General features: G+C 41.4%; 1 protein-coding gene across 8 annotated transcripts in view; it reads left to right on the top strand.

The window, feature by feature from the left end:
- LOC139753730 (tuberin-like) overlaps nucleotides 1-12,787 on the top strand; it is a 582,506-nt gene that overhangs the window by 83,958 nt on the left and 485,761 nt on the right. For all 8 annotated transcript variants that reach the window (XM_071670514.1, XM_071670517.1, XM_071670516.1 and 5 more), the window contains one exon: nucleotides 8,790-9,014. In XM_071670514.1, the coding sequence (XP_071526615.1) occupies nucleotides 8,790-9,014 (225 nt within the window). The remainder of the gene's footprint in view (nucleotides 1-8,789; nucleotides 9,015-12,787) is intronic.

The following is a 12,787-nucleotide window of genomic DNA, read 5'->3' as shown; positions in this document are numbered from 1 at the left end:
CTCCATAATGCAGAGTGAGCATTCTTTCAGGATAAATGTTACCATCCTATCAAGGAACATTTGAAGGGTCCTTTTAAGAGTCACTGCAAGAATCCTTGTAGGTAGCATGGTAAGGGTTCTTTTTTATTTCATTTTTTTTTGTTATACTTTACCACTGTCTCCTAGATTAGCGAGATAGTGCAAAAAAAACAAATGAATGGCCCAACCCACCCACATACACATTTATATACATAAATGCCTACATACACACATATACATACATATACAATTCAGTGTATGCATACATATATATACACAGGCTTATACATATATACACAGGCATATACATATATACACATGTACATATCCATACTTGCTGCCTTCATCCATTTCTGTCACCACCTCGCCACACATGAATTTGCACCCTCCAGCGTGGCAGCACCAGGAACAGACAAAAAAAAGCCCACATTCGTTCACACTCAGTGTCTATCTGTCATGTGTAATGCACTGAAACCATGGTTCCCTTTCCACATCTGGGCCCCACAGACCTTTCCATGGTTTACCTCCGACGCTTCACATGCCCTGGTTCAATCCATTGACAGCATGTCGACCCCAGTATACCACATCGTTCCAATTCTCTGTATTCCTTACATGCCTTTCGTTGTCCTGTATGTTCAGGCCCTGATCGCTCAAAATCTTTTTCACTCCATCCTTCCACCTCCAATTTGGTCTCCTGCTTCTCCTTCTTCCCTCCACCTCTGACACACATCCTCTTTGTCAGTCTTTCCTCACTTATTCTTTCCATGTGTCCAAACCATTTCAACACACCCTCTTCTGCTCTCTCAACTGCACTCCCCTAATTACCACACATCTATCTTACCCCCCCCCATTACTCACTCGATCAAACAACCTCACACCACGTATTGTCCTCAAACATTTCATTTCCAATACATCCACCCTCCGCATAACCCCTTCTATAGCCCATGCCTCGCAACCATATAACATTGTTGGAACCACTCTTCCTCCAAACATACCCATATTTTCTCCTTCCCCCATCCTGCGACTCACTTCCGCTTCCATTGTTCCATCTGCTGGTAAGTCCACTCTCAGATATCTAAAACACTTCACTTCCTTCAGTTTTTCTCTTCAAACTTGCCTCCCAATTTACTTGTCCCTCAACCCTACTGAACCTAATAATCTTACTCTTATTCACATTTACTCTCAACTTTCTTCTTTCACACACTTTACTAAACTGTCACCAACTTCTGCCTTTTCTCACCCAAATCAGCCTCCAGTGCTGTATCATCAGCGAACAACAACTGACTCACTTCCCAAGCCTTCTCATCCACAACAGACTGCATACTTGCCCCTCTCTCCAAAACTCTTTCATCCACTTTCCTAACCACCTCATCCATAAACAAATTTAACAACCATGGAGACATCATGCACCCTTGCTGCAAACCAACGTTCACTGGGAACCAATCGCTATCCTCTCTTCCTACTCGTACACATGCCTCGCATCCTGGGTAGAAGCTTTTCTCTGCTTCTAGCAACTTACCTCCCATGCCATATACTCTTAAAACCTTCCTCAAAGCATCTCTATCCACCTTATCATATGCCTTCCACAGATCCATAAATACTACATGTTTTTCTAATTATTTCTCGCATACATTCTTCAAAGCAAACACCTGATCCACACATCCTCTACCACTTGTGAAACCACACTGGTGTTCCCCAATCTGATGCTCAGTACATGCCTTTACCCTCTCACTCAATACCCTCCCATATAATTTTCCAGGAATACTCAACAAGCTTATACCTCTGTAATGTGAACACCTACCTTTATCCCCTTTGCCTTTGTACAATGGCACTATACATGCATTCCGCCAGTCCTCAGGCTTTTCAACATGATCCATACTACATTGAATATCCTTTTGAAGCAATCAGCATCACAGTCACCCCCTTTATTTTATAGATTCCACTGCAATACCATCCAAACCTGCTGCCTTGCTGGATTTCATCTTCCTCAAAGCTTTCACTACCTATTCATTGTTCACCAAACCATTCTCCCTGACCCTCTCACTTCGCACACTACCCTGGCCAAAACACCCTATATCTGCCACTCTGTCATCAAACACATTCAACAAACCTTCAAAATATTCACTCCATCTCCTCACTTCATCACTACTTGTTATTACCTCTCCATTTACCTCCTTCATCAATGTTTCCATTTGTTTTCTTGTCTTACGCAGTTTATTTACCTCCTTCCAAAACATCTTATTCTCCCTAAAACTTAATGATACTCTCTTACCCCAATTCTCAGTGGCCCTCTATTTCACCTCTTGCACCATTCTCTTGACCTCCTGCCACTTTCTTTTATACATCTCCCAATCATTTGCACTACTTCCCTGCAAAAATTATCCAAACGCCTCACTCCTCTCTTTCACTAACAATCTTACTTCTTCATCCCACCATTCACTACCCTTTCTAATCTGCCCACCTCCCACCTTTCTCATGCCACATATATCTTTTGCGCAAGCCATCACTGCTTCCCTAAATACATTCCATTCCTCCCCCACTCCCCTTACATCATTTGCTTTCATTTTTTTCCATTCTGCACTCAGTCTCTCCTGGTACTTCCTCACACAAGTCTCCTTTCCAAGCTCACTTACTCTCACCACCAAACATTCTCTCTTCTTTTTGAAGGTTCTATTATGGCAAATATTGAGGGTCTTGTAAGAATACAAGGTCAGGGTCCTGTTAGGGTATAGGCTGTAGGTCTTGTTAGGTTATAGGGTGAAGCTCTGTCATGGCCATAGGGTGAGGCTCTTGTCAGGGTATAGCATGAGTCATGTCAGGGTACAGGGTAAGGGTTCTGTCAGAGAATGGGGTGAGGGTTTTAGTAGGGTATTGGGTGAATGTTTTGTCAGGATATAGGTGAAGGTTCAGTCAGGTTATGGATTAATGATTTTATTAGGGTATAGGTTTAAGGTCCTGTCAGGGTATGATGAAATATTCCTGATGGGGTTTAGGGTTAGGTACCTGTTAGTCAGGCTTTGTCAATGATACAGGTTGAGGTCCCTGTCAGGGTATAGTGTGAGGGCCCTGTCAGGGTATAGTGTCAGGGCCCTGTCAGGTTATAGGATGAGGGCCTTGTCAGTGAATAGCGTGAGTGTCCTGTTAGGGTATAGGGTTAGGGTCCTGACAAGATGCATGGTTAGGGTTCTTACAGGGTACAGAATGAGGATTCTTTTAGGGCATACGGTGAGCATCCAGTTAGAATTCTTGTAACAGTCAGCTAGAGATTTACTGATGAGTTTTTTGAGGCCTTATGCTTTACACTGTTCATCTAAGACAAGTAAGAGCAGGTGCAAGTCTTGCATTCATACATCATTGTCAGGACTACAAATGTTCAAATATGCTATCTTTGCCCTACCTGGTGATGACCTTTCCTTCCATATGCTCCTTAATGCTACCAGGATTCTAGCATTCTCTTTCACGCTGTGATTCACTTCAGCTGCCATGGTTCCATTCATTAAGTCCTTTTCTGCTCCCTCTAGGCTCTCTCCAATCAGATTTACGTTTGGTTCATTCTGTCTTGCTCCCTACCACACTTCATTACCTTAACTTTGTTCACAGACATGCAGACACACAGACAGACAGATGCAGACACAAACAAACACATGCAGGAACACACACACACACGCATGCACACACACGCATGCACACACACGCATGCACACACAGACACGTGCACGCACGCACGCACACACACACACACACACACACACACACACACACACACACACACACTCAGATGCATGCAAACAGACAAATAGAGAGAGAGAGAGAGAGAGAGAGAGAGAGAGAGAGAGAGAGAGAGAGAGAGAGAGAGAGAGAGAGCACACTCTCTCTCTCTAATGATATCTAATTCATATCCCGTCCTGTAACATCACCACATCCCCAGCATACTGTAGACCTGCCTTTCACTCCAGGATGCTTACATTCTCCTCCTTCCCTACCCTCTTCAGTTGCAGATTAAATTACCAAGGTGATCCCACACATCCTTGATGGAGACTCTCCTTCATCTAGAAGATGGACCTTCCTCCCTTCATACTTTATTTATCTGTATATCTATTATTCCCCTTCCCCCCAGGAACTCCCATCAAGGGGTGACCATGGCAAAAGTCTCCACTTATCCCTGTCCATACTTTCCTACCTCCCATACACCATTCCAATAATCCTCCCTCCATTTCTCTCCCTCCTGTACTTTTCCACTCATATTTCCCCATGTCACTTGTGGTCTTCCTTATACACCAGCCTCTTTTAATCATAGTCGTACACTCTCCTCGTAAACTTCATATCTTGCATTCTTTCCACATACACAGACCACTTCAAAGTATTACGTTCCACCCTCTCCACCATGATACAGTTCGTTCCCTTTGCATTCCCTGCTGTACCTAATCTCTTTATGCACTCCTTTTAACTTTTCTTCCATCTAGTCATTCCACATACTATTCTCAAATAACTTGTTTCCAGAGCCTGTTTTTCTTGATTGTTGTGAATCTTCCCATGTCCATGTTTTGGCTTCATAGGTCAGGGTTGGAGGGACTGTGCTGTTCCTTAATCATTTCTTCATTTCCATACTTTTACATCTACCCTTCATCATTCTCTTAAGTGACCAAATGACTTTTCTACCCTGTACTTATCTTTCCCTTAACTCACCTTCCATATCTCCAAACTTATCTATAATACAATTTATTATGCTTTCTTCTTCTCCTTCTGTAGGGATTTGCCAAATCTATACTTTCACCTGGTTTCCTTTACTTTTACTCAATTACCTCTGGCTGCCTACACTTTCACACAAGATGCTTACAACCTTCTGCAACTCATCTTAACTCTAGGCAAACAGTATCATCCATAAACGGGCTTGTCACTAGCTGCAGTACTTCACCAGCACACTATCTCTGTATCTCTTTTCCCTAATTTTGCTTTCATCTCTCTTATAACTTCATTGATTTATGTGTTGAAAGCCATGGTGGCATCAAATAGCCTTGCCTTTCATTCACATGTATACCAAGACTTCTACTCAATTCTCCATCCTCTCTTACACATGCATTAGCCTGTATTAATTGAAACTTCAGACTATCTTTTATTAAGAAGATTTATCCTCCCTTCTCTTTACTCTCTTGCTATCATATTCCCCTTTGGACAGAGCTGGTGAGAAATTATGTCTTTGATGAACTTGGTTTCCATGATTCCAGCAATATCAGGTGCACTTTCCCTCAGCTATTATTCTGTCAGTTACCTTTTGAATACATGACTGTCTTGCAGTCAGTTGTATGCTGCTAACATCAGTATGCAAGAAATTATTATTTAGTAAGAGAGAAGCATTTAAGATAAATTTTCTCAAGTGGTTAAGGACTGAAATGACAGAAACTAGGTACAGTATTCGTAAAGGAGTTGACAACATTGATGAGATAGTTGGTAAGTGTCGAGTCCTTTGAGTAACTGAGAATGGAAGTTGTCTTACAGATGTCTGTGCTGAGAGAGGTTTGTATCTATCTATAATTCTGACACCAGTCTCCTATGGGAACTCTCTCAAGGGGATGGCCACAGCAAAAGTCTTCAAAACTGGTGAACTCCAGCAATAGGGGTTTATCCTTTGAAAACTTCTTTCTACGCAAGATAAATATACATGAATGAGAAGTGATGGAAGAGAAGAGCAAAAGTCTTTGATTGACTATGTGACAGTGGATAAAAGGTTGAGATAGACTGTGCTAGATGCTAGAATTGAGAGCATTTTGTTAAGAATCTGACAATTTTACAGTTCTTGTGGGAGTGAGGATCAGAGAGAAGAGCAGGTATGGTGCAAGGAAAAATGGAGAGGTAAAAGCGTTAGCATGTTAGAAGATTAGTCCGAAAGAATACAAAGAGTATGAAAAGAGGGTGACTGAAAGTTTAGATTGAAGTGCAGTAAATGTAGGGATAGTCTTGTGTGAATGAGGTTTAAGTTTAAAATGTTAGAAAAAGACTGTCAAAGGTCATAGAATTTGTAGTTGGATACAAGGTTGTGAGATATAGGAATAAGAAGGGAAATGCATGGTGGACAGATATTAGAAGTGCTGTGGAAAAGAAAATGCATGTCATAGATTGCTCGAAAGGAATGTATTTATGAAAGTTTGATAAAGGAGGAAAGTATGTAGGATGTGTAAGCAGAATATTAAGAAGCTTAAAGGGGAAAGCAAAGAAAGAGTAGATGAAGGTTTTGGAAGAATGTTGAGTGAAAAGTTTAGGGAAAATAGACATTATACTGGAAGGTGAAAAAGGAAAGAGGTGGATGTTACAGTGGAAATGTTAATGTAAGTAGTAAGGAAGGGGTTTGACCGAATTAAAAGAAGGAAGTGAAAGGAAGATGGATGGAGTATTTTGAAGATATGATGAATCTGGAAGGTGAGGCTTCAGTTACCTGGAGGATGACAGGAAGAGGATACTAGTATAGGAGCATTGAGTTGAGCTTTGGAGCACACTGTAGGAATCATGGTAGTTATTTCTAATCATAACTATGTATGACAAAATGAAAACCATGCCAAGTAGGTTAGACTGTGCTTGAGCAGCAGAGGATTCCTACAGTAACTATTTGTAATTAAAGGTCGAATATCTCATGGTGAAACATGTTTACATTTCCTATCAGGTACTTAACCACCCTATCACATGACCAGTCAACCCTTATGATATATCTGATACTCTGTGACTGTATGTCTGTGGGTAGCTAGGATGGATACTGCTGTGGCTTTACTGTGAACACTGCTATAGTGTTTAATTTATGTTAAGCATAATTTGGTTCATGAAGCACAGTCTGCATGTAGAGTCACTGTAAAATGCTATACCAGTCACAAGCTACAGAGTAACTGGCAACTCGGCAGGCCAGGGATACCAACCATACAAAGTACCTCAGGAGTTTATTAAAAAATTCTTGTTTGGTGTCATATTGTATCATGTTGTACATGTGCCCAATGATTTTTTTTGGGTGTTCACTAAAGTTATAAGTGATGTCATTATTAGAAAAATATATGTGGGAGTAGATTTTTTGTGTTGAAGGCTCCAGTCACAGAAAAGGTCCACATCAAGGCTGGGCCTTAGTTGAAATATAGAGAGGATTATGAAATGGAAAAAGAAAAAACAAGGGAAAGTATTTACAAATTTTTGAGAAAGTGAAAGACCTGTCTTTTGAAGTGTGCCTGGTCATAGTCATTCAGAAAGACATGAGAAGGTAGACAGTTCCAAAGCTTCGACATGTAGGGAAAGAAGCAGGTATCAAAATGGCACACCTTTGAGTTGCTGATGGCCACACAATAATCATGTGATGCAGCAGCTTGCTGAGTATTGCGAGGTCAAGCTAGTGGTGGGGGCACACAGGCAGCCAACTCTTGGGAGCAAGAACCTACAGATGGGGGAAAGTGAACCAACATTGCAGCATAGGGCAAGTTGGTCAAATTTGGCAGTTAACCTAGGTCACTTCATAGGTCGAATTGCCTTCGACTCGACCCTTTCAATTAAGGATACAGAGCTAGAACCACTCCAAATGTGAGAGCAGTACTACATACAAGGATGAATCAGTCCCTTGTTTAAACGGAGCAGCTGTTTAGAAGAGAAAAAGTTTTGACATCTAAACAGGACACCCAGTTTCTAAGAGGCAGACTTAGCTATTCCTGTAATGTGGGGTTTGCAAGAAAAAGTGGATGTTACAGTAATACCAAATATGTTTGTTGAGTCTAGAGGTGGATTTACAGAACCATCAAAGGAGAGACGAGTTATGAAAAGTTTTTGATAGAGAGATGGATAGAAATAAGGTCTTGGAGTCATTGAACTTAACAAGATTTTCTGAACCCCACTGAGATATCCTGGCCAAGTCTGAGTTTATTGAGGAAGCTATGCCAAGATGAGATGCAGATCGAGTGAGAGAAGAGTGAGCAGAATTGAAGGATGTGGATGAATGCAGTTTTGAGTCATAAGCATATGAGTGCAGTGGATTATTTGTGGAAAGGAAATCGTTGAAAAAAAAAAGAGAAAAAGTGTAGGAGACAGGCAGAACCTTGAGGGAAACTGCTGTTGATGGAAAAGAGGAGGCTGATCCACCAATAACCATAGATATAGATTGGCCAGAGAGGAAGCTAGATACAAAGGAGCAAAGTGGAGAAGGGAAGCCAAAGAGGGGAGCTTAGAGATGAGACCCCAGTGCTACACCCTGCCAAAAGCCATAGGTATGTAAAGGGCAAATACATATGATTCCCCAAATCTTTTGGGGATGGTGACTAGACATGAGTAAGATAGGAAAGAATATCACCAGTGGATCTCACCGTATGGAGCCTTACTTCAGTGATCAGAGAGAAGACTGATTTTTGTGGAGTTTAAGGATATGGAAGTTGAGTAGGGATTCAAAAACTTTGGAAATGGTAGATGTCAAAGCAATAGGGCGATAGTTAGAGGGGTCAGAATGGTCACCCTTCTTTGGGATGGGTTTTATCATAGCATGTTTCCAAGAAGGAAAAGTTATGGTTTTTAAGCATAAACAGTACAGATGAGCAAGCTCAGGTGCAAGATGAACATACTGAGGAGGCTGATGCTTGAGAGATGTTTTAATGTCTTTTGAAGTCCCAAAACAGGATGGTGATTATTTTGATCAAGCCACATAGCTGTGCAGTAGAAGAAGGCAGTATAAAGAATGATGGCAGTTTCAAGATTTTAGTAATATAATTGTAGGTGGCCTATCATAACATACATTACCTCATTCTTAATATTTTTTTCAGGTTGTGACAGCACCATATAAGAGAAATGGAAAGCCTTTGGTTCAGGAAAGTGAAGCCACAGATATTGTTGCAGCAGTTGAAGGTTTGATAAAAGTATACAAGGTTAAAATGTTTGAGCTCCCATCATCCCATGCAGTTGTTGCATATAGAATACTGCTTTCATTTCTGGAATACCATTACTGCAATCAAATTATTCTTGAAAGAGTAACTAGAATAAGATACCAGGTAGGTTTTAATGAAAAGTTTGATGAATTTATTTTTTCTTTTTTTACATTTATACATTTTACATTCACCCCTGGGGATAGGGGAGAAAGAATACTTCCCACGCATTCCTCACGTGTCGTAGAAGGCGACTAAAGGGGACAAGAGCGGGGAGCCAGAAACCCTCCCCTCCTTGTATTTTGACTCTCTAAAAGGGGAAACTCTAGAAGAAGGAGTCACGCAGGGAGTGCTCATCCTCCTCAAAGGCTCAGATTGGGGTGTCTAAATGTGTGTGGATGTAACCAAGATGAGAAAAAAGGAGAGATAGGTAGTATGTTTGAGGAAAGGAACCTGGATGTTTTGGCTCTTAGTGAAACGAAGCTCAAGGGTAAAGGGGAAGAGTGGTTTGGGAATGTCTTGTGAGTAAAGTCAGGGGTTAGTGAGAGGACAAGAGCAAGGGAAGGAGTAGCACTACTCCTGAATCAGGAGTTGTGGGAGTATGTGATAGAGTGTAAGAAAGTAAACTCTAGATTGTTATAGGTAAAACTGAAAGTTGATGGAGAGAGATGGGTGATTATTGGTGCATATGCACCTGGGCATGAGAAGAAAGATCATGAGAGGCAAGTGCTTTGGGAGCAGCTGAATGAGTGTTTTAGTGGTTTAGATGCACAAGACCGGGTTATAGTGATGGGTGATTTGAATGCAAAGGTGAGTAATGTGGCAGTTGAGGGAATAATTGGTATACATGGGGTGTTCAGTGTTGTAAATGGAAATGGTGAAGAGCTTGTGGATTTGTGTGCTGAGAAAGGACTGGTGATTGGGAATACCTGGATTAAAAAGCAAGATATACATAAGTATATGTATGTAAGTAGGAGAGATGGCCAGAGAGCATTATTGGATTACGTGTTAATTGATAGGCGCGCGAAAGAGAGACTTTTGGATGTTAATGTGCTGAGAGGTGCAACTGGAGGGATGTCTGATCATTATCTTGTGGAGGCGAAGTTGAAGATTTGTAGAAGTTTTCAGAAAAGAAGAGAGAATGTTGGGGTGAAGAGAGTGGTGAGAGTAAGTGAGCTTGGGAAGGAGACTTGTGTGAGGAAGTACCAGGAGAGACTGAGTACAGGATGGAAAAAGGTGAGAACAAAGGAGGTAAGGGGAGTGGGGGAGGAATGGGATTTATTTAGGGAAGCAGTGATGGCTTGCGCAAAAGATGCTTGTGGCATAAGAAGAGTGGGAGGTGGGTTGATTAGAAAGGGTAGCGAGTGATGGGATGAAGAAGTAAGATTATTAGTGAAAGAGAAGAGAGAGGCATTTGGACGATTTTTTTGCAGGGAAAAAATGCAAATGAGTGGGAGATGTATAAAAGAAAGAGGCAGGAGGTCAAGAGAAAGGTGCAAGAGGTGAAAAAGAGGGCAAATGAGAGTTGGGGTGAGAGAGTATCATTAAATTAAGGTATAATAGAAAGATGTTTTGGAAGGAGGTAAATAAAGTGCCTAAGACAAGGGAGGAAATGGGAACTTCAGTGAAGGGGGCTAATGGGGAGGTGATAACAAGTAGTGGTGATGTGAGAAGGAGACGGACAGAGTATTTTGAAGGTTTGTTGAATGTGTTTGATGATAGAGTGGCAAATATAGAGTGTTTTGGTCGAGATGGTGTGCAAAATGAGAGGGTTAGGGAAAATGATTTGGTAAACAGAGAAGAGGTAGTAAAATCTTTGCAGAAGATGAAAGCCAGCAAGGCAGCAGGTTTGGATGACATTGCAGTGGAATTTATTAAAAAAAGGGGGTGACTGTATTGTTGACTGGTTGGTAAGGTTATTTAATGTATGTATGAATCATGGTGAGGTGCCTGAGGATTGGTGGAATGCTTGCATAGTGCCATTGTACAAAGGCAAAGGGGATAAGAGAGTGCTCAAATTACAGAGGTATAAGTTTGTTGAGTATTCTTGGGAAATTATATGGGAGGGTATTGATTGAGAGGGTGAAGGCATGTACAGAGCATCAGATTGGGGAAGAGCAGTGTGGTTACAGAAGTGGTAGAGGATGTGTGGATCAGGTGTTTGCTTTGAAAAATATATGTGAGAAATACTTAGAAAAGCAAATGGATTTGTATGTAGCATTTATGGATCTGGAGAAGGCGTATGGTAGAGTTGATAGAGATGCTGTGTGGAAGGTATTAAGAATATATGGTGTGGGAGGCAAGTTGTTAGAAGCAGTGAAAAGTTTTTATGGAGGATGTAAGGCATGTGTAGGTGTAGGAAGAGAAGAAAGTGATTGGTTCTCAGTGAATGTAGGTTTGCGGAAGGGGTGTGTGATGTTTCCATGGTTGTTTAATTTGTTTATGGATGGGGTTGTTAGGGAGGTGAATGCAAGAGTTTTGGAAAGAGGGGCAAGTATGCAGTCTGTTCTGGATGAGAGAGCTGGGGAAGTGAGTCAGTTGTTGTTCGCTGATGATACAGCGCTGGTGGCTGATTCATGTGAGAAACTGCAGAAGCTGGTGACTGAGTTTGGTAAAGTGTGTGAAAGAAGAAAGTTAAGAGTAAACGTGAATAAGAGCAAGGTAATTAGGTACAGTAGGGTTGAGGGTCAAGTCAATTGGGAGGTAAGTTTGAATGGAGAAAAACTGGAGGAAGTAAAGTGTTTTAGATATCTGGGAGTGGATCTGGCAGCGAATGGAACCATGGAAGTGGAAGTGAATCATAGGGTCGAGAACATTATCTCGGAAAGCAAAAATGGGTACGTTTGAAGGAATAGTGGTTCCAACAATGTTGTATGGTAGCGGGGCGTGGGCTATGGATAGAGTTGTGCACAGGAGGGTGGATGTGCTGGAAGTGAGATGTTTGAGGACAATATGTGGTGTGAGGTGGTTTGATCGAGTAAGTAATGTAAGGGCAAGAGAAATGTGTGGAAATAAAAAGAGTATGGTTGAGAGAGCAGAAGAGGGTGTTTTGAAATGGTTTGGTCACATGGAGAGAATGAGTGAGGAAAGATTGACTAAGAGGATATATGTGTCAGAGGTGGAGGGAATGAGGAGAAGTGAGAGACCAAATTGGAGGTGGAAGGGTGGAGTGAACAAGATTTTGAGTGATCGGGGCCTGAACATGCAGGAGGGTGAAAGGCGTGCAAGGAATAGAGTGAATTGGAAGAGTGTGGTATACCGGGGTTGACGTGCTGTCAGTGGATTGAACCAGGGCATGTGAAGCTTCTGGGGTAAACCATGGAAAGTTCTGTGGGGCCTGGATGTGGAAAGGGAGCTGTGGTTTTGGTGCATTATTACGTGACAGCTAGAGACTGAGTGTGAACGAATGTGGCTTTTTTTGTCTTTTCCTAGCTCTACCTCGCACACATGAGGGAGGAGGGGGTTGTTATTTCATGTGTGGTGAGGTGGCGATGGGAATGAATAAAGGCAGACAGTATGAATTATGTACATGCATATATATGTATATGTCTGTGTGTGTATATATATGTGTACATTGAGGTGTATAGGTATGTATATTTGCGTGTGTGGACGCGTATGTGTATACATGTGTATGTAGTTGGGTTGGGCCATTTCTTTCGTTCTGTTTCCTTGCGCTACCTCGCTAACGCGGAAGACAGCTACAAAGCAAAATAAATAAATAAATAAATACATTTATACAAATATCTATTGCTCACTGTAATCAGAATTTTCAGTGTGTATTGGTAGTGACTAGTTTTTTCTTTGATTAGATTTGAAAAACAATCCTAAAATGGCTAATTTCTTGAGAAACCTATAATCAAAGAAAAAAACTTGCAGAATGTATGTACTTAAGTAAATGG

The sequence above is a fragment of the Panulirus ornatus genome, chromosome 15, assembly GCF_036320965.1.
Source record: "Panulirus ornatus isolate Po-2019 chromosome 15, ASM3632096v1, whole genome shotgun sequence".
NCBI lineage: Eukaryota > Metazoa > Arthropoda > Malacostraca > Decapoda > Palinuridae > Panulirus > Panulirus ornatus.
This window is presented reverse-complemented; position numbering and strand designations above follow the sequence as displayed.